At 41.3% G+C, this 18253-nt stretch overlaps 1 protein-coding gene across 5 annotated transcripts in view; it reads right to left on the bottom strand.

Annotated features, from left to right (window-relative positions):
- Positions 1-18247, bottom strand: part of EML4 (EMAP like 4) — a 160973-nt gene extending 142726 nt beyond the window's left edge. For all 5 annotated transcript variants that reach the window (XR_003550860.1, XM_006141306.2, XM_006141307.2 and 2 more), the window contains exon 1: positions 18109-18247. Coding sequence is in view for 4 of the 5 variants with exons in the window: in XM_006141306.2 (XP_006141368.1) it covers positions 18109-18133 (25 nt within the window). In the remaining variant the exon portion in view is untranslated. The remainder of the gene's footprint in view (positions 1-18108) is intronic.
- Positions 18248-18253: the final 6 nt, after the last annotated feature.

Here is an 18253-nt window from a genome sequence, read left to right as displayed (position 1 = left end):
AAAAAAAAAAAAGAGAGTGAGAGAGAGGAAGGAAGGAAAGCAGGAAGGAAGGAAAAAGCAGGCATCCCATCTATATAGGAGACTAAGACAGAAGGATCGTGAGTTCAAGGCCACCATGGACAGCACAGTGAGACCCTGTCTGAAAGAGCCAGGTTTGGTGGCACATATCTATGGTCCCAGCTACTTGGGAGGCTGAGGCAGGAGGAACAGGACACGGTGAGCTCTGTCCAAAAAACAAAAGGCAATTGCATAAAGTGAGTCAGATCACTTAAAACTACATACATGTTTTTTAAACTATTCAAACAATTCCTTCATTACTGCTGTGACACAGCCACCTCTTCAAGATTCTTGCCCAAAAAAACATCTATCATCATCTTACAGGTGCTACTACAAAACAACACTTCAGAGCACTGCAAATAGCCCAGACTGCTTTAAGTACTAAAGTAGGTGTTAGAGTCCGGAAAGGAAGAAGGCCAGAAGGTGGAAAAGGTGACCTCATCCTGGTCGCACAACCCACTGTTAGCTTCTACTATCATCACCACCCACAAACAGCTGTCTGAAGATCTCCACAGCATCCCAGGAATTCTCCTTAGTAACGGATAGGGGGTCCTGAATCCAGATTGATAAATAATGACCTACAGTAATTAACCTAAAAAAAAAAAGATTTTGTTGAAATATGCCCAAATTCTTCCATTAGAAAAAAGTAACAAAATTGAAAGAAGATATGTGTCCAAACATACAGATGTAGTATAGTAAACAATAAGATCTTAAATATGGATAACACAAGGAAAAAAACTAGGAAAATGAGAATGGGAGCCTACGAAGGTATATCTATATTCTAAAAACCTATCATAAAGTTAGAGATAGTGACTACGATGTATGATAACAAAGCACAACTGTTAATGTTGTTTGTTTTAGTCTGCTATAGGACATGTGCAGTTGCCAGAGAGACAGACAGACAGAGAGGAAAAGTGAGAAATCAAACCCTGGAGGCATGGCCATGCCACAGTTCCTTCTTCAGTCTTCTCTCAGGATTTTGATATGCACATTAACTTGTGCCTGGTGTGATTTTTCAAGCTGCCAGGTCCAGGACTTGAACTGCAAAGTTGGTCATGTAGGATCCAGCTGCCTTAACCACCCTGCCACCTGGTGGCCCACAACTGTTTTTTAAATTCCATGTTATTATTATTATTCTTTTTAAAAACATTTGATTACTGTGGCCCACAACTGTTTTAATCACCTGCTTCTGCATCCCCCCAAATCCTTTTATTTTATTTTATTTTTTTTAAAGGTTTTTGCTATGGGCGCGTGCGCTCGCCAGACAGACGGAGAGAGACAGAGAGACAGAAAGCGAGAAATCACCACCCAGTGGGGATGGCCACGCCGCAATCCCTTCTCCTCCATTCTCCTCTCGGGATCTTGGGCACGCACGCACACGTGCCCGGCCGTGAATTTTGAGCCACTGGGTCCGGGACGTGAACTGTGGTCGACTACATGGGAGTCCAGCGACATAGCCATTACGCTAACTGCTGGTCCCCTCCACCCCCAAATACTTTTTCTCTAAGCTTATGTGACATAACCATATCCCACATAGGTTATATCACACACATCCATTCTAAGAAAAAAGCACAATGTGTGTAAAATGGACAATCGAACATCAATGTTTATATAAGAGTCACACACCTCCTAAGAGTATACAATGTCATGAACATTGTTTTTTGTCTCTCTCCCCTCACTGTAATAAAAGCTTCATGAAACCAGGATTTCTGTTTTGCTCATATAGTTCCCATAAGAAAACAATGTCCATATATAGCATTTGCTAAACAATGTTTGTCGAATTACTGAATTTTCCATCTGAAAGCTTAGTTATTTTGTTACCAAAAAGCTGTCACCAGGTATGACCATCATCCCCTAATGAAGTACTGCAATAACAGGTTCAATTTTATTCAATCTACTTAGCAGCCATCCTTGAAGACATTACTTAAGCTAAAATTAAGATGTTCCTGGTCCTTTAGAAAGTTATCACAAATAATTTATGCAAAATGCCTGGCATAGCCCCTGAAATCACAGCTTAACAAATGTGAGTGTCCGTGCTGGTTTCCGCCTTTCATTAAATTATCCATGTGAATCGAATTTCTTAAAATGCAGTCCACAAGGACCAGACAGTGATACAACAGGGAAATGTGATGCTCTGTGTGCCTGACCCACATTGGAAGGTTCCATGTTTGCATCTGGAGACTTCCCTGAGCACACCAGGCTGTCTGAGACCAGGGTGGGTCTCAGCCTCTAGAACTGTTGGCGGTGCTGCCTGTCTCTCTTGCTAATCAAAGAAATAAAATATTTTTAAAAATGTAGTTCAGGGGCCAGCAGATGAAGTGGCAGTTAAGTTGCTGGACTCCCACATTGCCAATCACAGTTCGAGACCCATGCCTAGTAGCTTAAAAATCGCATTGTGTGAGTGTGTGTGTGTGTGTGTGTGTGCGCGCGCACGTGCCCAAGATCCCAGGAGGAGGGTGGAGGGGGAGGGATTGTGGCGTGGTCATGCCCTCTGGAAGGTGATTTCTCACTTTCCCTCTCACTGTCTGTTTGTCTCTCTCTCTCTCTCCCCCCATCCCCCGCAAGTACATGTACCCTGAGGGGGAAAAAAGAAAGAAAAGAAAAATACGTAGTTCATAAACCACACTGTCAATGGTCATTTCCTAAAGCAGGTATACCATATGATCACAAGGGCCATACTCCAAAGCAAGTATCACAGAAAGTTATTCCTTATACTGATACGAGAGCGAGGAGAGAAGTTAGTAAATTCACTACTTTAAATCTGAATGATGTTATGTGGGCACAGCTTATGATGGCCTCCACACAGGTTGAAAACTACAACCGGAGTTCATCATTTTCTCGGGCACTGAGGGGAGGAGGGAATAAAGGTCATTTTTGCAGTGAGCGGCTGGCATGGTAGTTAAGGCACTGCTTTCTCACATGGCTAACCATGGTTTGAGTCCTGGACCTGGTGGCTCTAAAATCACACTAGGTATGTGTGTGTACATGCCCAAAATCCCAAGAGGAGAATGGAGGAGAAGGGACTGCCATGTGGTCACCACCCCTGGGGGAGGGGGTGAGTTTTCACTTTCAAACTCTCTCTCTCTGATGAGTGCACATGCCCTGTGGCAAAAACCTATTAAAAAAATTTAAAAATTCAAAAATGAATTCCTCAAGACTTTCCAAAAGCTGAGAAGAACATGGTGATTTGATCTCTGTTTTTCTGGTTAAACCCTAAACAAAGACATGAACTGGGGAGTGGGGGGTGGCGGGGTGTAGGGGGTAGGCTGAATGGTGGAGGCCTAAGGCAATCTTCCATTTTCCCAAAGCTTCCTATACTTTGCCATCACAATTCTTATAAATCTGTATTTTAAAAGCCCACTTTATACACTCCATTAGTGCTCTGTTTATAGCTGGAAAAGGGCTGAACAAGCATGCAATAAGTATTTCTTGAAACTGCCTGAGTCCTCCATAGAATTATAAGCCTTGTGGGAGCAGGAATTGAGTGTCTCATTCAACAATTTTCCACTGCATTTAGCACAAGGTGTGATCCACAGAAGCTAATCAAAACGTGTCTCCAATGAGAGTGTCCACAACCAAGAATCACAAAAAGGAAGCGGCATAATAAGACTCAAACTCATAACCCAAGCCTCATTAGAACACGTGCTAATAAACCCGGGTAGGGAGTTTCACAGTATGCAGCCTTCAGCATGCATATAACCATTAAATCTCATTTACAACATTCACAATTGAGCATCTTGTTGAAGAGAGAGGGAGCCAGACAGTGGCACGGGAGTAAAGCACGATGCTCTGGGAGGCAGTTCCAGGTGGAAGGTGTACGGCTCCAGTCTGGAGGCCTCCCTGGCATATCAGGCACATGTCTGTCCGTGATCCAGGGCTGGATGAAACCTGGGCGTGGATCTCTGTCAAGATGGAGAATATTCTCTCTCTCAATAAATACTAAACTTCAAGAAAAACTTAGTCAAATACAGATTATGTTTCTAATTATCTCTTTATTCTAAACTCTGTTCATGAGGCCTATCTCAAATACTAGATCTAGCCATGATGCTGGACCTGTCTGTGCTACAAATACATCCACACTGATCATAACTGAAGAGGATTAAAGGAGTAAGATACAGCCGAGAGGTATATAAAGCAGTCCAAGGCGATGCCCCTGACTAAACTGAGAACAGGATATCCTTCAAAGTGTTTTTTAAAATAAAAGTCCCCCACTCATCAACAAAAATCAGTTGTGATACTTTTCTGGAATAAATGGCTCAACAGAAAATGCAAATACATTTTACCATTTGCTCTGATGTGTCACATAAGGCTCAACATAGGATGGTCACTTCAAGATCAGCTATGTCTACAAAAGCCAGAAATGATTTAAGGAAAAATGACTGATACCAACATTGAGTAGCTCTGTTTAAAAAAAAAAAAAAAAGAAAAAAAGAAAAGGAAATCATCTTGACTTTAGGAAGTCAATTTTGGAAAGTAAGGAAAATTACATCTCTGGGGGGAAAATTTTAAAAAGAGAAAAGTGCATTCTTATTACGGAGCATGGCGAATATTAATACAGCATAATTTGATTCTGTAATACACTAACATCGTGCTGATCCAGAAATTTATCTATTAAACCTTTTTCAGAGAGTTTATTAAGGACCATCAGAGGGTATAATAGTTACATCGCTGGACACACACATGGCTAACTGCGGTTCAAGTCCTGGATCCAGTGGCTTGAAACTCAACCTGGGCACGTATGTACATGTGGCCAAAATCTCGAGAGGAGGAGGGACTGCGGTATGGCCATCCCTCCTGGAGGATGATTTCTCACTGACTCTCTCTGTCTCTCCAATGAGCACACTCGTTCTATGGCAAAAACGTCTCTTAAAAAAAGTTTATTGGGAACCAGCAGTTAGCGTAATGGCTGTGTCGCTGGACTCCCAAGTAGTCGACCGCAGTTCGCGTCCTAGACCTGGTGGCTTAAAACTCACGCCGGGCGTGTGTACGTGCGTGCCCAAGATCCCTAGAGGAGAATGGAGGAGAAGGGATTGCGGCGTGACCATCTCCCCTGGGGGGGTGATTTCTCGCTTTCTGTCTCTATGTCTCTCTCTGTCTGTCTGGCGAGCGCACGCACCCTATAGTGAAAACCTCTCAAAAAACACAAAAGTTTATTTATTGGGGCCGGCAGGTGGCATGGGACACTGGACTCCCACATGGCCAGATACAGCTGGAGTCCCAGTCCTGGCAGCTTGCTCTCTCCCTCCATCCCCCACCCCCACTTGGTCTTTCTCTGGTGAGTGTGCATGCCCTATAGCAAACTAAAAATTAATAATAAATAAAAAAGACTAAGTAACTATTTTAAAAAGAAGTTTATTTCTTCCATGAGAAAAAGACAGACACTCCAAACAAGGTCATCATGCCACAACACACTCCAGACTCAGCCTGGATTATAGGCGTATACATATTCGAGGAGGTCCCAGGACACAAATCCAGGACCTTTCCCAAGTGGGTCCAGTTGCACTATCACTGCGACACCACCTGGACTCTTATAATCTGAACAAAATGCAGAGAGTATAAATAGCCTATCATCTTAAACACATTTGTTTATGGGATCTTCAAAGAGTTTATGAAAAATGTGTATTATGAGAAAACTATGCACAGATTTCAATTTTTTTTGGCACTGAAATGCACTCTTACTTTAGCTTGTAAACTAAAAGCTCGTGCATCCCATGCATTTTTTTTAAGAGAGACTTTTGCTATAGGGTGTGTGTGTTCGTCGTAGAGACAGAGAGAGACAGAGAGACAGAAAGCAAGAAATCAGCTCCTTGGGGGGAAGGCCACGCTGCAATCCTTTATCCTCCAGTCTCCTCTTGGGATTTTGGGCATGCACGCACAAGTGCCCGGCATGAGTTTTAAGCCCACCATATCTGGGACTTGAACCGTGGCTGACTACATGGGAGTCCAATGATGTAACCATTACCTATCTCATACATTTTATTTATTAAGGACTTTACTCAGAAGTTACTTATTTTACTCTCAGAGGAGCCTCTGGTAGCCTATTATTCACATTTTTTGCAAATATTAGCAATATGTATTATGTATGAACTTGTCACTGTAGTTGCTCTATCATACAATTTAAATAGTCATAGGCCTTGAATTCTAGATCTTCTTGTTAAAGATTCCAAACAATTCTCATGTTAGTCAAACAAGCTTTGTTTTTATCTGGATACCCAGGTCACAGCAGATTTTAAACTGGAAATAAAAGAAATACAAGACTAGAAACACTAACCAGTTCAGGAGAAACGAGCACCTTTAGTGCCTAGAATACTAGTTCATCTAAATGGAAAGAGGACTTCTTGGAGAAGAAGCTGGTTCCATTTTTTGCAATTCTGATGTAGCAGAAAGTATAAAACATAAATGTATAACATCTTATCAGATCAGAAAGCAAAGAGACCTCTACCATCAGGTCTCAGGAGCTATTCTGAAGATGCTCCCACAACCCAAAAATGGAAAATCTAAACATGAAAAAGAACAGTAACAGTGGCAAATCAAAACAGAACAACTACATATAATCCCACAATTTAAAGGGTATACAGAAGACAAAGAAACGTGTTAACACCCAAAAATACACATATTCAGCACTTTGTTAAATTCTAGAGGACAAAGGTACAGTTTAACATATTACAAAGGAAAAAAGAAAGGGAAACCGCACAGGCTAACAGATTTAAGAGGGCCAGATGCAGTGGCACAAGTGCGATGGTGCCACTACACAAGGGTGGGGCCACATGGGCACTGGATTCAGTTCCTGGTCCAATCTAACCAGGCTAGGTGTGACAGCACACACCTGTAACTCTCCCTGACTGGAAGGCCAGGGTAGGAGATCACAACAAAACAAGATCCTGTCAAAAACATCTTGTAACAGAGAGATTGAGACTTTAGAGACATAACAACCAAATGCAATAAATGAATTGTGTACAAATCCTGATAATTCACTATAAAAGGACACTTAGGAGATGTCTGGTTTTTTAAGTTTATGCCTATGGGGGGATAGAACTGATTATCTCTGAAAGGATCTTTCATTATGTCTCCTCCTGCCCCACTCTCCCAGCTACTGGGTCATTGGAAAAGTCATGACTCATTTTTGCACAGAAAAACACGCCATGACTTCTCTGATGACCCAATAGCTCGTCTATAAGCAAGAGGCACCCCACCTAAAGAGCTGGGAATTGAACCTGGGTCTCCCACGTGACTCCAGTCTCCCAGAAGCAGTGTCCTGGCAGCTTGTACCACCGCAACTGAGCCCCTGACCAGTATCTGATATTAAGAAATTACTGTCGGGATCAGCAGTTGGCAAGGTGGTGAAGGCGCTGGACACTCCCACATGGCCAACCAGGGTTCAAGTCCTGAATCTGCTGGTTTGCTTTCTCGCTTCCTCTCTCTCTCTCACTCTCACCCTCTGTCTCTCTCTCTGGTCAAACTAAAAAAAAATAAATGAATTAATAAATAAAATAAAATAAATAATTATATAAAAGAAGAAATTACTGTCAAATTTTAGTTCTGATAATCAAATAAGAGTTCTTTTAAGAGAAATAAACTCAACTGAAATTAAAAAAAAAAACTGTATATTTAATTTTATTATTATTTTAATGTTACAGGGCACATGTGCTCACCAGAAAAAGAGGGAAAGTAAAAAAGCAAGTTGCCAGGCTCAAGATTTGAACCAAGGGATTCAAACCAAGGTTGGCCATGTGATAGTCCTGTGCTTTTAACCACCATGCCACTTGCTGGCCCTCTCAAATGAGATTTTTTTTTTCCTTATTCTTTTTTAGAGGTTTTTGCAATAGGGCGTGTGCACTAGCCAAAAAGACAGAAAGTGAGAAATCACCCTCCCACCCCCCCCGGAGGACGGCCATGCCGCAATCCCTTCTCCTCCATTCTCCTCTTGGGGTCTTGGGCATGCACACACACGTGCCCGGTGTGAGTTTAAGCCACTGGGTCCGGGATTCGAACTGCGGTCAACTACATGGGAGTCCAGTGACACAGCTATTATGCCAATTGCTGGTCCTGAGATTTTATTTCTTTTTAAGAGGAATATTTTTTGCTATAGGGCATGTACACTCACCAGAGGCAAAGAGCAGAAAGCAAGAAATCACCACCCCCCACACCCCCAAGGATGGCCACACCACAATCCCTGCTCCTCCACTCTCCTCTCAGGGTTTTGAGCACACACACATGCACGAGGCCTGAGTTTCAAGCCTCTGGGTCTGGGTCTTGAACTACAATCTACTATGAGGGAGTCCAGTGATTTAACCATTACGCCATCTGCTGGTCCCATCAAAAGAGATTTTTAAATAATAAAAAGAGAAAAGGTTGTAAAGCACACTGACACTAGGTGACAAGCAAGAAATACAGTTATAACTGACTAGTTACACTGTAACTGCCTAGAATCATTTAGTGCATGGAGTAAACTGCTTCACACAAATAGCTCTTGAAGGCCCCACTGTATTCCTGCAAGAACCATGTCTAATGCTCATAATAACCACCATCAGTCATCAAGGATAAGTTAAACTGTGTTCTATATATACAGCTTAAGGCAACCAGATGTCCAAATAATGAAACACGATGCATTAAAATTTATATTTATATTTGCTGAGAAAGAAAGATGATTGTGCTATTTTAAGTGGAAAAAGACACGGTTGATTTGGCTGCTTAAATATACTTTATTTACCCAGCCCTCCTACCAACCCCTCCACACACTATCCTACAATACCTTGCTCTAAGATAACTGTTGATCGTTTAAAAATAGAAACTGGACAGTAAGAAATATGATCCTGAATGACTTCCGAATGACAGTAAATACTTTCAAACTAATTTACATTAATGGTCTATTCCATGTACTTTACATGTTTTTAACAGTAAGATAAAACAGTATGTGGTTACAAAGTTACTAGAGAACTATAAAAAAGTTCATTAACTTAAAACAACATAGTTCAAACGCTTACCTGAACCTCACTTTAATTATATAAAATATGTGTGTGTTGTAACAGGCTGAATCATGTCCTCCTCCCCCAGAAAAATTATATGCTGAAATCTTAATCCCCAGTACCCCGGAAAATTACTGTATCTGTAGACAGGGTCTTTTTTTAAAAAAATGATTTATTTAAGCAGATGGCTTAATGGTTACATCGCTAGACTCCCACGTAGTTGACTGTGGTTCGAGTTCCCAACCAGGTGGCTTAAAACTCACGCTGGGTGGGTGCCGGAGATGAGAGGACCCCAACAGCAATGAGCACAACTAGTACACAGAGGTTGGATGCTAAACAGCATTCTCCACACACACAATGCAACACAACACCCCAGGCCCCCTTGAAAACAGTGGTCCCAGCACTGAAGCAGGAAGAGTATAAAATGAACCTGAATCATCTCATGTCAGAAAGGAAGAAATGATGCGAACAAGTGAAGAGAACACAGAAGTAGCTCGAAGGGCACTCACTGGCAAAAGCAGGGCCAATTTGAGCATCAAAATAAATAATACTCAATTATAACCCATTGAAAAAAGTAGGAAACTTGAGTCCACAGAGATGTAAATAAACTAGTAAATTAAAGGTCTAATGAGAAACAGAATAATTTACATAGTTTCAAACCACCTTCTACAAAATAAACTACATAGTTAAAAGAGAGAAAGAAAAGAGGTTTTACATTAGAAAAGCTTGGCAGAACCACCTTAATCAAATGATCAAAATCGTCATCATGGGTAAAGGGACAAAATTTTAAAATATGCTACTGGAGGGGCCTGCAGGTGGCGGGGTTGGGTTAATGTGCTGGACTCCTATGTGGCCAACCTTGGTTCAAATCTTCATGGGTTGCTTTCTCACATTCTCTCTGTCTCTCTGTGATCACGTTAAAAAATAAATCACAACAAATAAAATAAATAAATCTTTTAAAAAAATAGTATGCCACCTGGTAGGATGTAATGAGATAAAAACTGCTTCACTTCTGTGGCATTTCTGCCAAAGATGCGTAACTTGAATTCAATCGAGAAGAAATACCAAGTTTAGGGACATTCTACAAAGCGCAGGTATTCCAAAGTGTCATCAGTCACAAAATCCAAGGAAAGACTAAGAAACGGCCCCGGATCTAAGGAGAACGAAGGGCACAACTAAGAGCAATATGCAATTCTGACTGGATCCCTTTGCTATAAACCTTCTTAAGATAATCAGAGAAGCAAGAATGGGTCAGAGAGTATGGTTATGTAGGAGAATGCCCTTGTTTGTAGGAATAACAAACATTAAAATGTTAAGGGTGACAGGACATTATGTAGCAGCTTAATTCTCAAATGACTGTAAGTACAAAGTAGACATAATCTCATCCCCTCTTAAGCTAGGTAAAAGTTGCAAACGTATGTTTATGAGACGAGAAAATAAATAACTGAAATAAGGTGAGTAATAAGGTAGGAACCGAGGCCACTTCTCTGACACACTACTTAGTATACAGAATTACCTAGAATATAAAGATCATTCCATTCTTCAACAGAAACCAAACACCCACATTTTTATGCAAACTTCCCCAATTTTTAAAACACTCCAAAGGGCTAAACAAAATATGTCTGTCGGCTAAATCTGAACCACAGCTGCCTCTGTCCCAGAGACATGTTTCTCAAACCAAGTCCGAGGAATAAATGGAAGCCACATGATACATACACGGAACATATTCTTGGAGCCACAGTTTTATCCCAAGGGTTTCTGCCTGGAATTTTCTAGGAGAGAGGATAATTCCATATTTTTAAAGTGCTGTATTATGTTATATAATACAAAATTCCCAAGATTTTTTAAAAACTTCATTTGAAACTAATTTCAAATGAGAAATTGGTTTCTCATTTGAGAAGTTGTAAGAACAGCATAAAGAACAAACATTCATAAAGCTTTTCCTTTATTTTTTTTTTTAGAGATTTTTGCTATAGGGCATGTGCGCTTGCCAGAGACAAAGGGAAAAAGTGAGAAATCACCCTCCCCTGCACCCCCGGGAATGGTCATGCCACAGTTTCTTCTCCTTCATTCTCCTTTTGGGATTTTGGACATGCACACACAAGGATTCAAACCATGGTCACCATGTGGAATCCAGCTTCTCTCAAGAGGTGCATTGCCACTGTGCCACAGAACCAGTCCTCTCTAGTCTCCTCTAACCTGGAACGTGTCCATAGCTTTTCTTCGTTCTTATTACATTAAAAATAAATGAATAAAATAAAAATAGGCCAACCAGGTGGTATGGTGGTGAAGGTAGCTGGATCCTACATGGCTGACTGACTGGATCAAGTCCCAGACCCAGTGGCTTAAAAAACATGCCAGGTATGTGTGCATGCATGTCCAAAATCCTGAGAGGAAAACAGAAAAACATTAGGGACATAATGTTTACTAAATTTTACAATTTGTGAAATTGCCACTGGAAGACTTAAGGAAATAAAACTTAAATAATGTTAAGAGTTGTAGTGAACTTCTACCTCATAAGACGACAGCCTGTGAAAAGTGCCCCAACAGAGCTACTCTCAAGTGTTCAAGGGAGAATACTGTGGTATTTGGGGACCAACAGATGGCGTAATGGCTATGTTGTAGAACTCCCATGTAATCGACTACGGTTTGAGTCCCGGACCCCGTGGCTTAAACTACTGCCCGGGCTATGTTGTAGAACTCCCATGTAATCGACTACGGTTTGAGTCCCGGACCCGGTGGCTTAAACTCATGCCAGGAGCATGTGTGTGCGTGCCCAAGATCCTGAGAGAAGAATGGAGAAGGGATTGCAGTGTGGCCATCCCCCCGGGGGGTGATTTCTCACTTTCTATCTCTCTCTTTCTGGTGAGCACACGTGCCCTATAGCAAAAACCTCTCTAAATAATAATAATAAAAATAATAATAATAAAAGAAAGACAAAATATTTGAACTGTGCCTTGAAGGGTACTGAGAATAGTCATGGATGAAAAGATGGAAAGTGCCAACCAAATCTGGGGAACAAAAGAAATCATTGTGCCAGAATATGTTACTACAATAGAGAAATAATAAGGCTTGAAAATGAGGTACAGTGTTTGAATTTAGGCATTAAGACAAAGCAGCGACCTGAAAGGGAGAATGGCAATCCAAGCATGACTTCAGGAAGATTAACCTGAGAGTCCTGTACAAAACAATTTGGACAGGTGGAGATTCTTGAGGTCATGCACAGAGTACTACGTATATGAACTATGGTGGTGGAGAAGAAAGGGATGAGAAAGGAGGACAAGACTGACAAGTTTTAGAGGAGATTTTAATGTTGTATGCAAAAGTGGCAAGGAATCAAACATAGTTCTGAGATTTGGGGTGTTGAGTAAGAGTGGAAAAAGAAAAAGGTGATTTAGAAGAGGAGTTTAGGTATGTCAGTTTTGCTATACCAGTAGGTAATAGAGAGTCTGTAATGGGGTAATGACTCCAATAGAAAAATCAGAGTTCAAATGAGGTAGATAGGATGCAGTTAAAAAAAAATAATAAAAAATAAAAATATGCCTATAGTATGATTTCAATTATTTAAAAACTACAAGTACATATCAACATGTTAACATCAGTTGCATACAGGTGGGCTAGAAAAAATTTTATTCTTCTACTCTTTAAATCTTTACATTATATTCTCATTTTATTTACAATATGGGTATAAAATCCGCAAATTAGCCTCACCACAAAAAAAAAGAAAAAAAATTGGATTTAAATAGCCTTAAAAAAACTCTGAACCTCAGTTTCATCTACGAAAGAGTAATAATTATTACCCAGGGTTACTCTGTACCTTAAACAAGATAAAAGGTCTTTGTAAACTATAAAACAATAAGCAAAATGAAGGCCTCATAGCAGTCTAAGACAGCTAGACCTACAGGACCAGAGATCCTATATAGACCCACAAATATACTTTGGATTTGGGACTCTTCCACACTGAGGTAAGTCATAATAGATTATTCCCTTAAACGTTTTTAACGTCTTAGACTCTACCTCTTTTAAAATCACATTTTTCACCACAGATTTCTCATGACAAATATGGACGTTTTACATGTTACAGAAATGGACTACCACGCAATAATAGTTTTTTGCTTGTTTGTTTTTGCTTTTTAAGTTTTTGCTATAGAGCATATGTACTTGCCAGAGAAAAAGAGAGAGAGGGAAAGAAAGAGAAAGAAAGTGAGAAGTCACTCTCCAGTGGGGAGGACTATGTCATAATCCCTTTTCTTCTGTTCTCCTCTTGGGATTTTGGGTGCACACACATACACACTGGGCATCCTTTCCAAGTCACCAGATCAGGACTCAGCCCATGCAGTCAGCCATGTGGGATCTGTCTCCTTAACCACCATGACACCTGCTGGGTCAATATAGTATTTTCTGTACATGTCATTCAAACAAACATAAGACAGAAGACTTACTAATATTATTCCCTAGAATTTGGACTGCTAAAAGAAATTATTTCATTGTTTTACCTGTCTCAGTACCAGCAGGTGGAGTGGTGTTTAAGGCACTGAACTTCCACATGGCCAACTGTGGTTTAAGTCCTGGACCTGGTGGCTTGAAAATCACATTGGGCACATACCTGTGTGCACATGCTCAAAATCACAGGAGGAAAACAGAGGAGAGGAGATTGTGATGTGGCCATCCCCCCCCGGGGGGTGATTTCTCACTTTTCTTCTCACTATCTCTGTCTCTGTACTGTGAGCACATGTGCCCAATGGCAAAAATCTTAAAAAAAAAAAAAAAAAAAGGAAGCCAGTCTCAAGCCAGCTAGGCCAGCTAGTTGCATGGTGATTAAAATGGCTGGATCCCACATGTCCCATTGCACCACCTGAGTCCCGATTTGGAGGGCTTGAGAATATGTTCATGCATGCCAAAAAATACCAACAGGAGAATGGAGGTGAGGGATCTTGGTGTGGCCGTCACCCCTGAAGGTTGTTTCTCCCTTTCCCTTTCTGTCTATCTTCAGCCAGTGCATGTGCCCTACAGCAAATTAAGAAATATAAAACCCAGTCACTAAAGAGATAAAGTGAGCAATCTCCCAAGAGGTCTCTCTCAGAAGTTACGTACTTGGTACATAGCACAGCATTCTCAATGGTGCTTCCTCCCTCCGTCCCCATTTCTGGTACTTTACTTATGATTAATAATAAACCTCTCTAGATACCTATTTAAAACCATGCATAAGCTCCTAAAGGGCAAGAAGCATGTCTTTTATTTGTCCTTTCCATAAGGACAACATGGCATACCTGCTAAGAAACACTGTAACTTACCACCAATGACTTACTACTCGTGTCATGTTTAGGAATTTATCTTGAGCCCTTTGAGAGGCATCCAATAAGAAATGTAAAGTTTATAATTAAAAGAAAAAAATTCCCCAAATAATGTTTTTACAAGAGAAACATCATCCATGTGAATGTATAAAGAATGCTTCTGAACAGAATATTTAAAAATCATACAATGTATTACCCCCTAAGAAACTAAGATTGTGCCATCAGAAACCATGGCTCTGCTGGTGTAAAGACTACTTTCTTAAAATAGTTCATAAATTGAAGCATCCTGTTATTCGTTCATATTTATGAGTATACCCTATACCCAGAATATTTTGTTTCCTACAAATACTAATTTAACAGTTTCACTCATTAACAGCTCTTCTTGGGGGGAAAAAAGTTTTGAGTTTCGTTTTGGTCTTTGACCTTTGAGGCAGAAAAAGTTAAAGCTGACATGGTTAAATATGTTTTCTTTAAAAAGTGCAAGCGCTTACTAATCTTTAGGCTAGTTCCAAGATAAAAATCTTGAAATAAAAAACTTTATTCTGAAAAAGAGATGGTAACAAGACTAATAAGCATGAAATGTACCCTAACCCTGTCTTACAAAAATAAAATCTACAGCTATATTAATAGTCTCCCACTTTTGCACACAGACCTGAGATTCATTTAAAATATATGCTGTATACATGGTTTTGCGTGTGTATGCATACACCTCTGTAGTGATTTAGAGGCAAGGTATCATGATAATTTGAGGGTACTTTCCCTTCCTAAATTAAAAAGTTTCCAAAGTGCTGCTTTATAAAATTACCATAATTCATGAACTAAAAGGTATTATGTTCAAGGGAAGTTCCACAGTACAAGCGCCTGCCAGCCAAGCTGCCTAAAATTCATAAGCTGCAGAGATTAAATGCATCTTACAGTTGTTTTATGTAAAACAAAGGTAATGCACCCAGTAACTTTAATATGGCATCTATAAAATGGCCAGTCATCTACAACCCTCTGATATCTGAGACCACTACACACGATCTTAAATTCCCACTAGACATCTTATAAAACACATAGAGTTTTCCTTACCAAAACAATTAGGGGTACTATTTGAATTTTAAGTTTTTCGCTTTACAAAATGACTCACCATAGGATTGTCTTAAATAATCAGCTTTGCTAAAATCATTCTGTTTACAAAATATTCAAGATTTTTACTTATAAAAACAAAGTTTTCTCACAATTTTTCAAAAACCCATGCAGCATGGTAAAAGGAGATACACACGTACACTTCCTTGAGAATAAATAAATGCTTGTGACCCCAGAAGAACTTCACATATTTTGAATTCTTGATTGGTTAAAAAAAGTTTTTAAACAACTACTAGAGTTTAAGTGCTTGCTTTTATATTCATGGCTCTCTTGATAAAATAAAGATCAATGTAACTCTAAGCTAATGAACTGCAGGGAACAGAAACAAGCAATCTGGCAAGAACCAAGCAAAGCTCTGCGTAAAGGCTACCAGTAAAATATACCAGCACCACCCCTCCCCCACCCATTTAAGGTTTCAATTAAGATGGGGCCTAGTTTTACTCTTACATAGGGACAAAAAGAGAAAGCACAGAACTCCTGCTGAGAAGTATCTTCACAGGAGCAGCTCCAGAAATACTGCCAGGAGCCATTTCCTTCCCCCTCTGCTGACAGAGGTTCCTCTCTTTAGAGACAGGCGTATCTCCAGAGGTCCTGTTTAACCCCATATCTAAAGAAAGGAAGTCTCATCACATATCACCCAAACGGTGGCATTAAGTGGGGAAAACAATGGTTTTAAACACGCCATTAGGGTCAGTTATACTGCTTTTTATTTAAAAAAAAAAAAAAAAAGTGGGAGTCCCAGGTTCAATTCATCTTCATCTTTCAGTCTCTCCTATCAGATGCCTCATGAACTGGCTAAGCAGGATACAGTTACTTAACAAGGCACACATAATGTCTCAAATAAACGTAAGTGCGCCGACTGTGAGAAAGACTCCCAGAAAAAAAGATGACGCTTCAGCAAGCCCTCCAAAAGTTCTTGAGCCCACGGGAGAGGAAGAAAAAGCTAGTAGTGATTTCACCATTCTAACAGGCGAAGGAGTCAATGCAGTCCAGAGATACCACACCATCCCCAGAGACACTCAACTTTTGCCCTCATATATGATTACCTCTGTAAAGGACATAGTGGACGAATCTTTCACTCCAATATGAACTAGTGTATAAACCCAGGCACGAGGTTAAAAAATAATCAGTGAGAAGCTGATGCCTCTCTACAAGGCGCCCAAGAATGAAACAATCTCACTGTGTTAGGAATTACAAGACATCAAAGGTTAGATAATGGACAACAGGTGTCTTTGGAAAGGAACAAGTACTACTCAGTTGCCTCCTATTTTAGGATTTCCACTCTCCAAGCACTCTAATAACAATGACTTCTTCCCAGGGAAAGTCAGGACAAAAATTTAAGAGTTTTGCCATTTGATACGTATAATGAGCTCCTTGCTCTTTATTTTTCCACTTTAGATTTTTTGAAAATCCATCTAATAATACCAACATTGTCTGGGTAAAGTATGGTCCACGGCCAGATCATTCACTCTCCTGTGAACATTAAGCAACTAGGGATTTATTACCAAGAAATGCAAAAGAAAGGTATCTGAATACAAGTTACCTCCACATAAAATACTCAAATACAAACCCAGCAGTAGGTATCACATAACTGCTATATCAGCCAAAAGAGAAACTGTTTCTCTCACCATCATAACAGTTGAGCTCAATCTTTACAGTAACCGGATTCCAATGTCCTCAAAGAATAGTAATTCCAGACACAGGTTATAGGGCACTGAGTACCAGCCTCGAGTTCTGATTTCCCTAGCCGGTTACAAATTTACTACCTTTATTCGGGGGAAAGGAAACATCGAAAAGATACTTCAGCCTACTTAATAACCTCTTCCCTTTCCCCATTCCACAAAGACAACATATTCCAAAAATGGAGAATCCTTTCTTTCCCTGACAGAGGCCCCCTTTCCTATGGATTCACTGGGCAGGATTACTTCTCCCCAGCATGCATGCAGAGCCAGAAATCACTTCTGCTTTCACTCTTCTCGTAAAGAGGGTCCCCCAACACAGATGCACCTCTTCCTTTTCTGTATTAAGCAAATGATGCTTCGGGGCTTCTGGGTCTATCCACCACTGCAAAATGTTCAGAAGTGGAAGGAGTGAAGGGAAGTTGTCAGTTACTCTGAAGGATACTCCAGAGCCGTCTCCGAATTAAAAGTCAAGTCGGTGGGAGGGTGCCCCGTTCTTGAAGAGGGAATTGGGGTCCCTAACCTGAAAAGGAGCCTCTGTGCGGGAAAGAGCTGTCTCTACTCTGAAAGGCAGCTCGGTATGTGCAGGGGGAGGAAAGTCGTACCCTTAAGAGGGGTCTAGATCTAGAGGGGTGTCCCAGCCCTGAACAGGGGTCTGCAGGGGAGCCGTGACTCCGTGCTGAGGGGCGCACCAGGTGCCCGGCGTCTCCGAGAGGGGAAAGGGTTTCCACTCGGGGGAAGGAGGGCCCCCGCACAGAAGGGTGATCTGGAGGAAAGGAGGTCTGGCTCGGAGGAGGGCTGGGCATGGGGGAGGGGCTCCCAGTCCCGCGGAGTCCGCGGAGGGGCGGCAGCCTCCAGGGGAACATGTGCAGTGGAGCCGCGGCCGCCCGGAGGGGCAGGGTGGAGAGCAGGGCCTGGTTGTGTGCAGAGCGAACAAGATTCCGACCCAGCGCAGGAGACACAGGCGTCCCCAGCCGTACTCACCGAGGCTGCCGGCGAAACCGTCCATCTTGCGGGGAAAGCGCCGGGCTCGGGGCTCAGCGGGGCGGGCACTTCATTCAGCGGACCGACAGAGTGGCCAACGCTGAGCCTGACCCGCTCGATCTCGAGATCACCCGGCTCCGCTCCC

The sequence above is a fragment of the Tupaia chinensis genome, unplaced genomic scaffold, assembly GCF_000334495.1.
Source record: "Tupaia chinensis unplaced genomic scaffold, TupChi_1.0 Scaffold000050_1, whole genome shotgun sequence".
NCBI classification, from domain to species: domain Eukaryota; kingdom Metazoa; phylum Chordata; class Mammalia; order Scandentia; family Tupaiidae; genus Tupaia; species Tupaia belangeri.
This window is presented reverse-complemented; position numbering and strand designations above follow the sequence as displayed.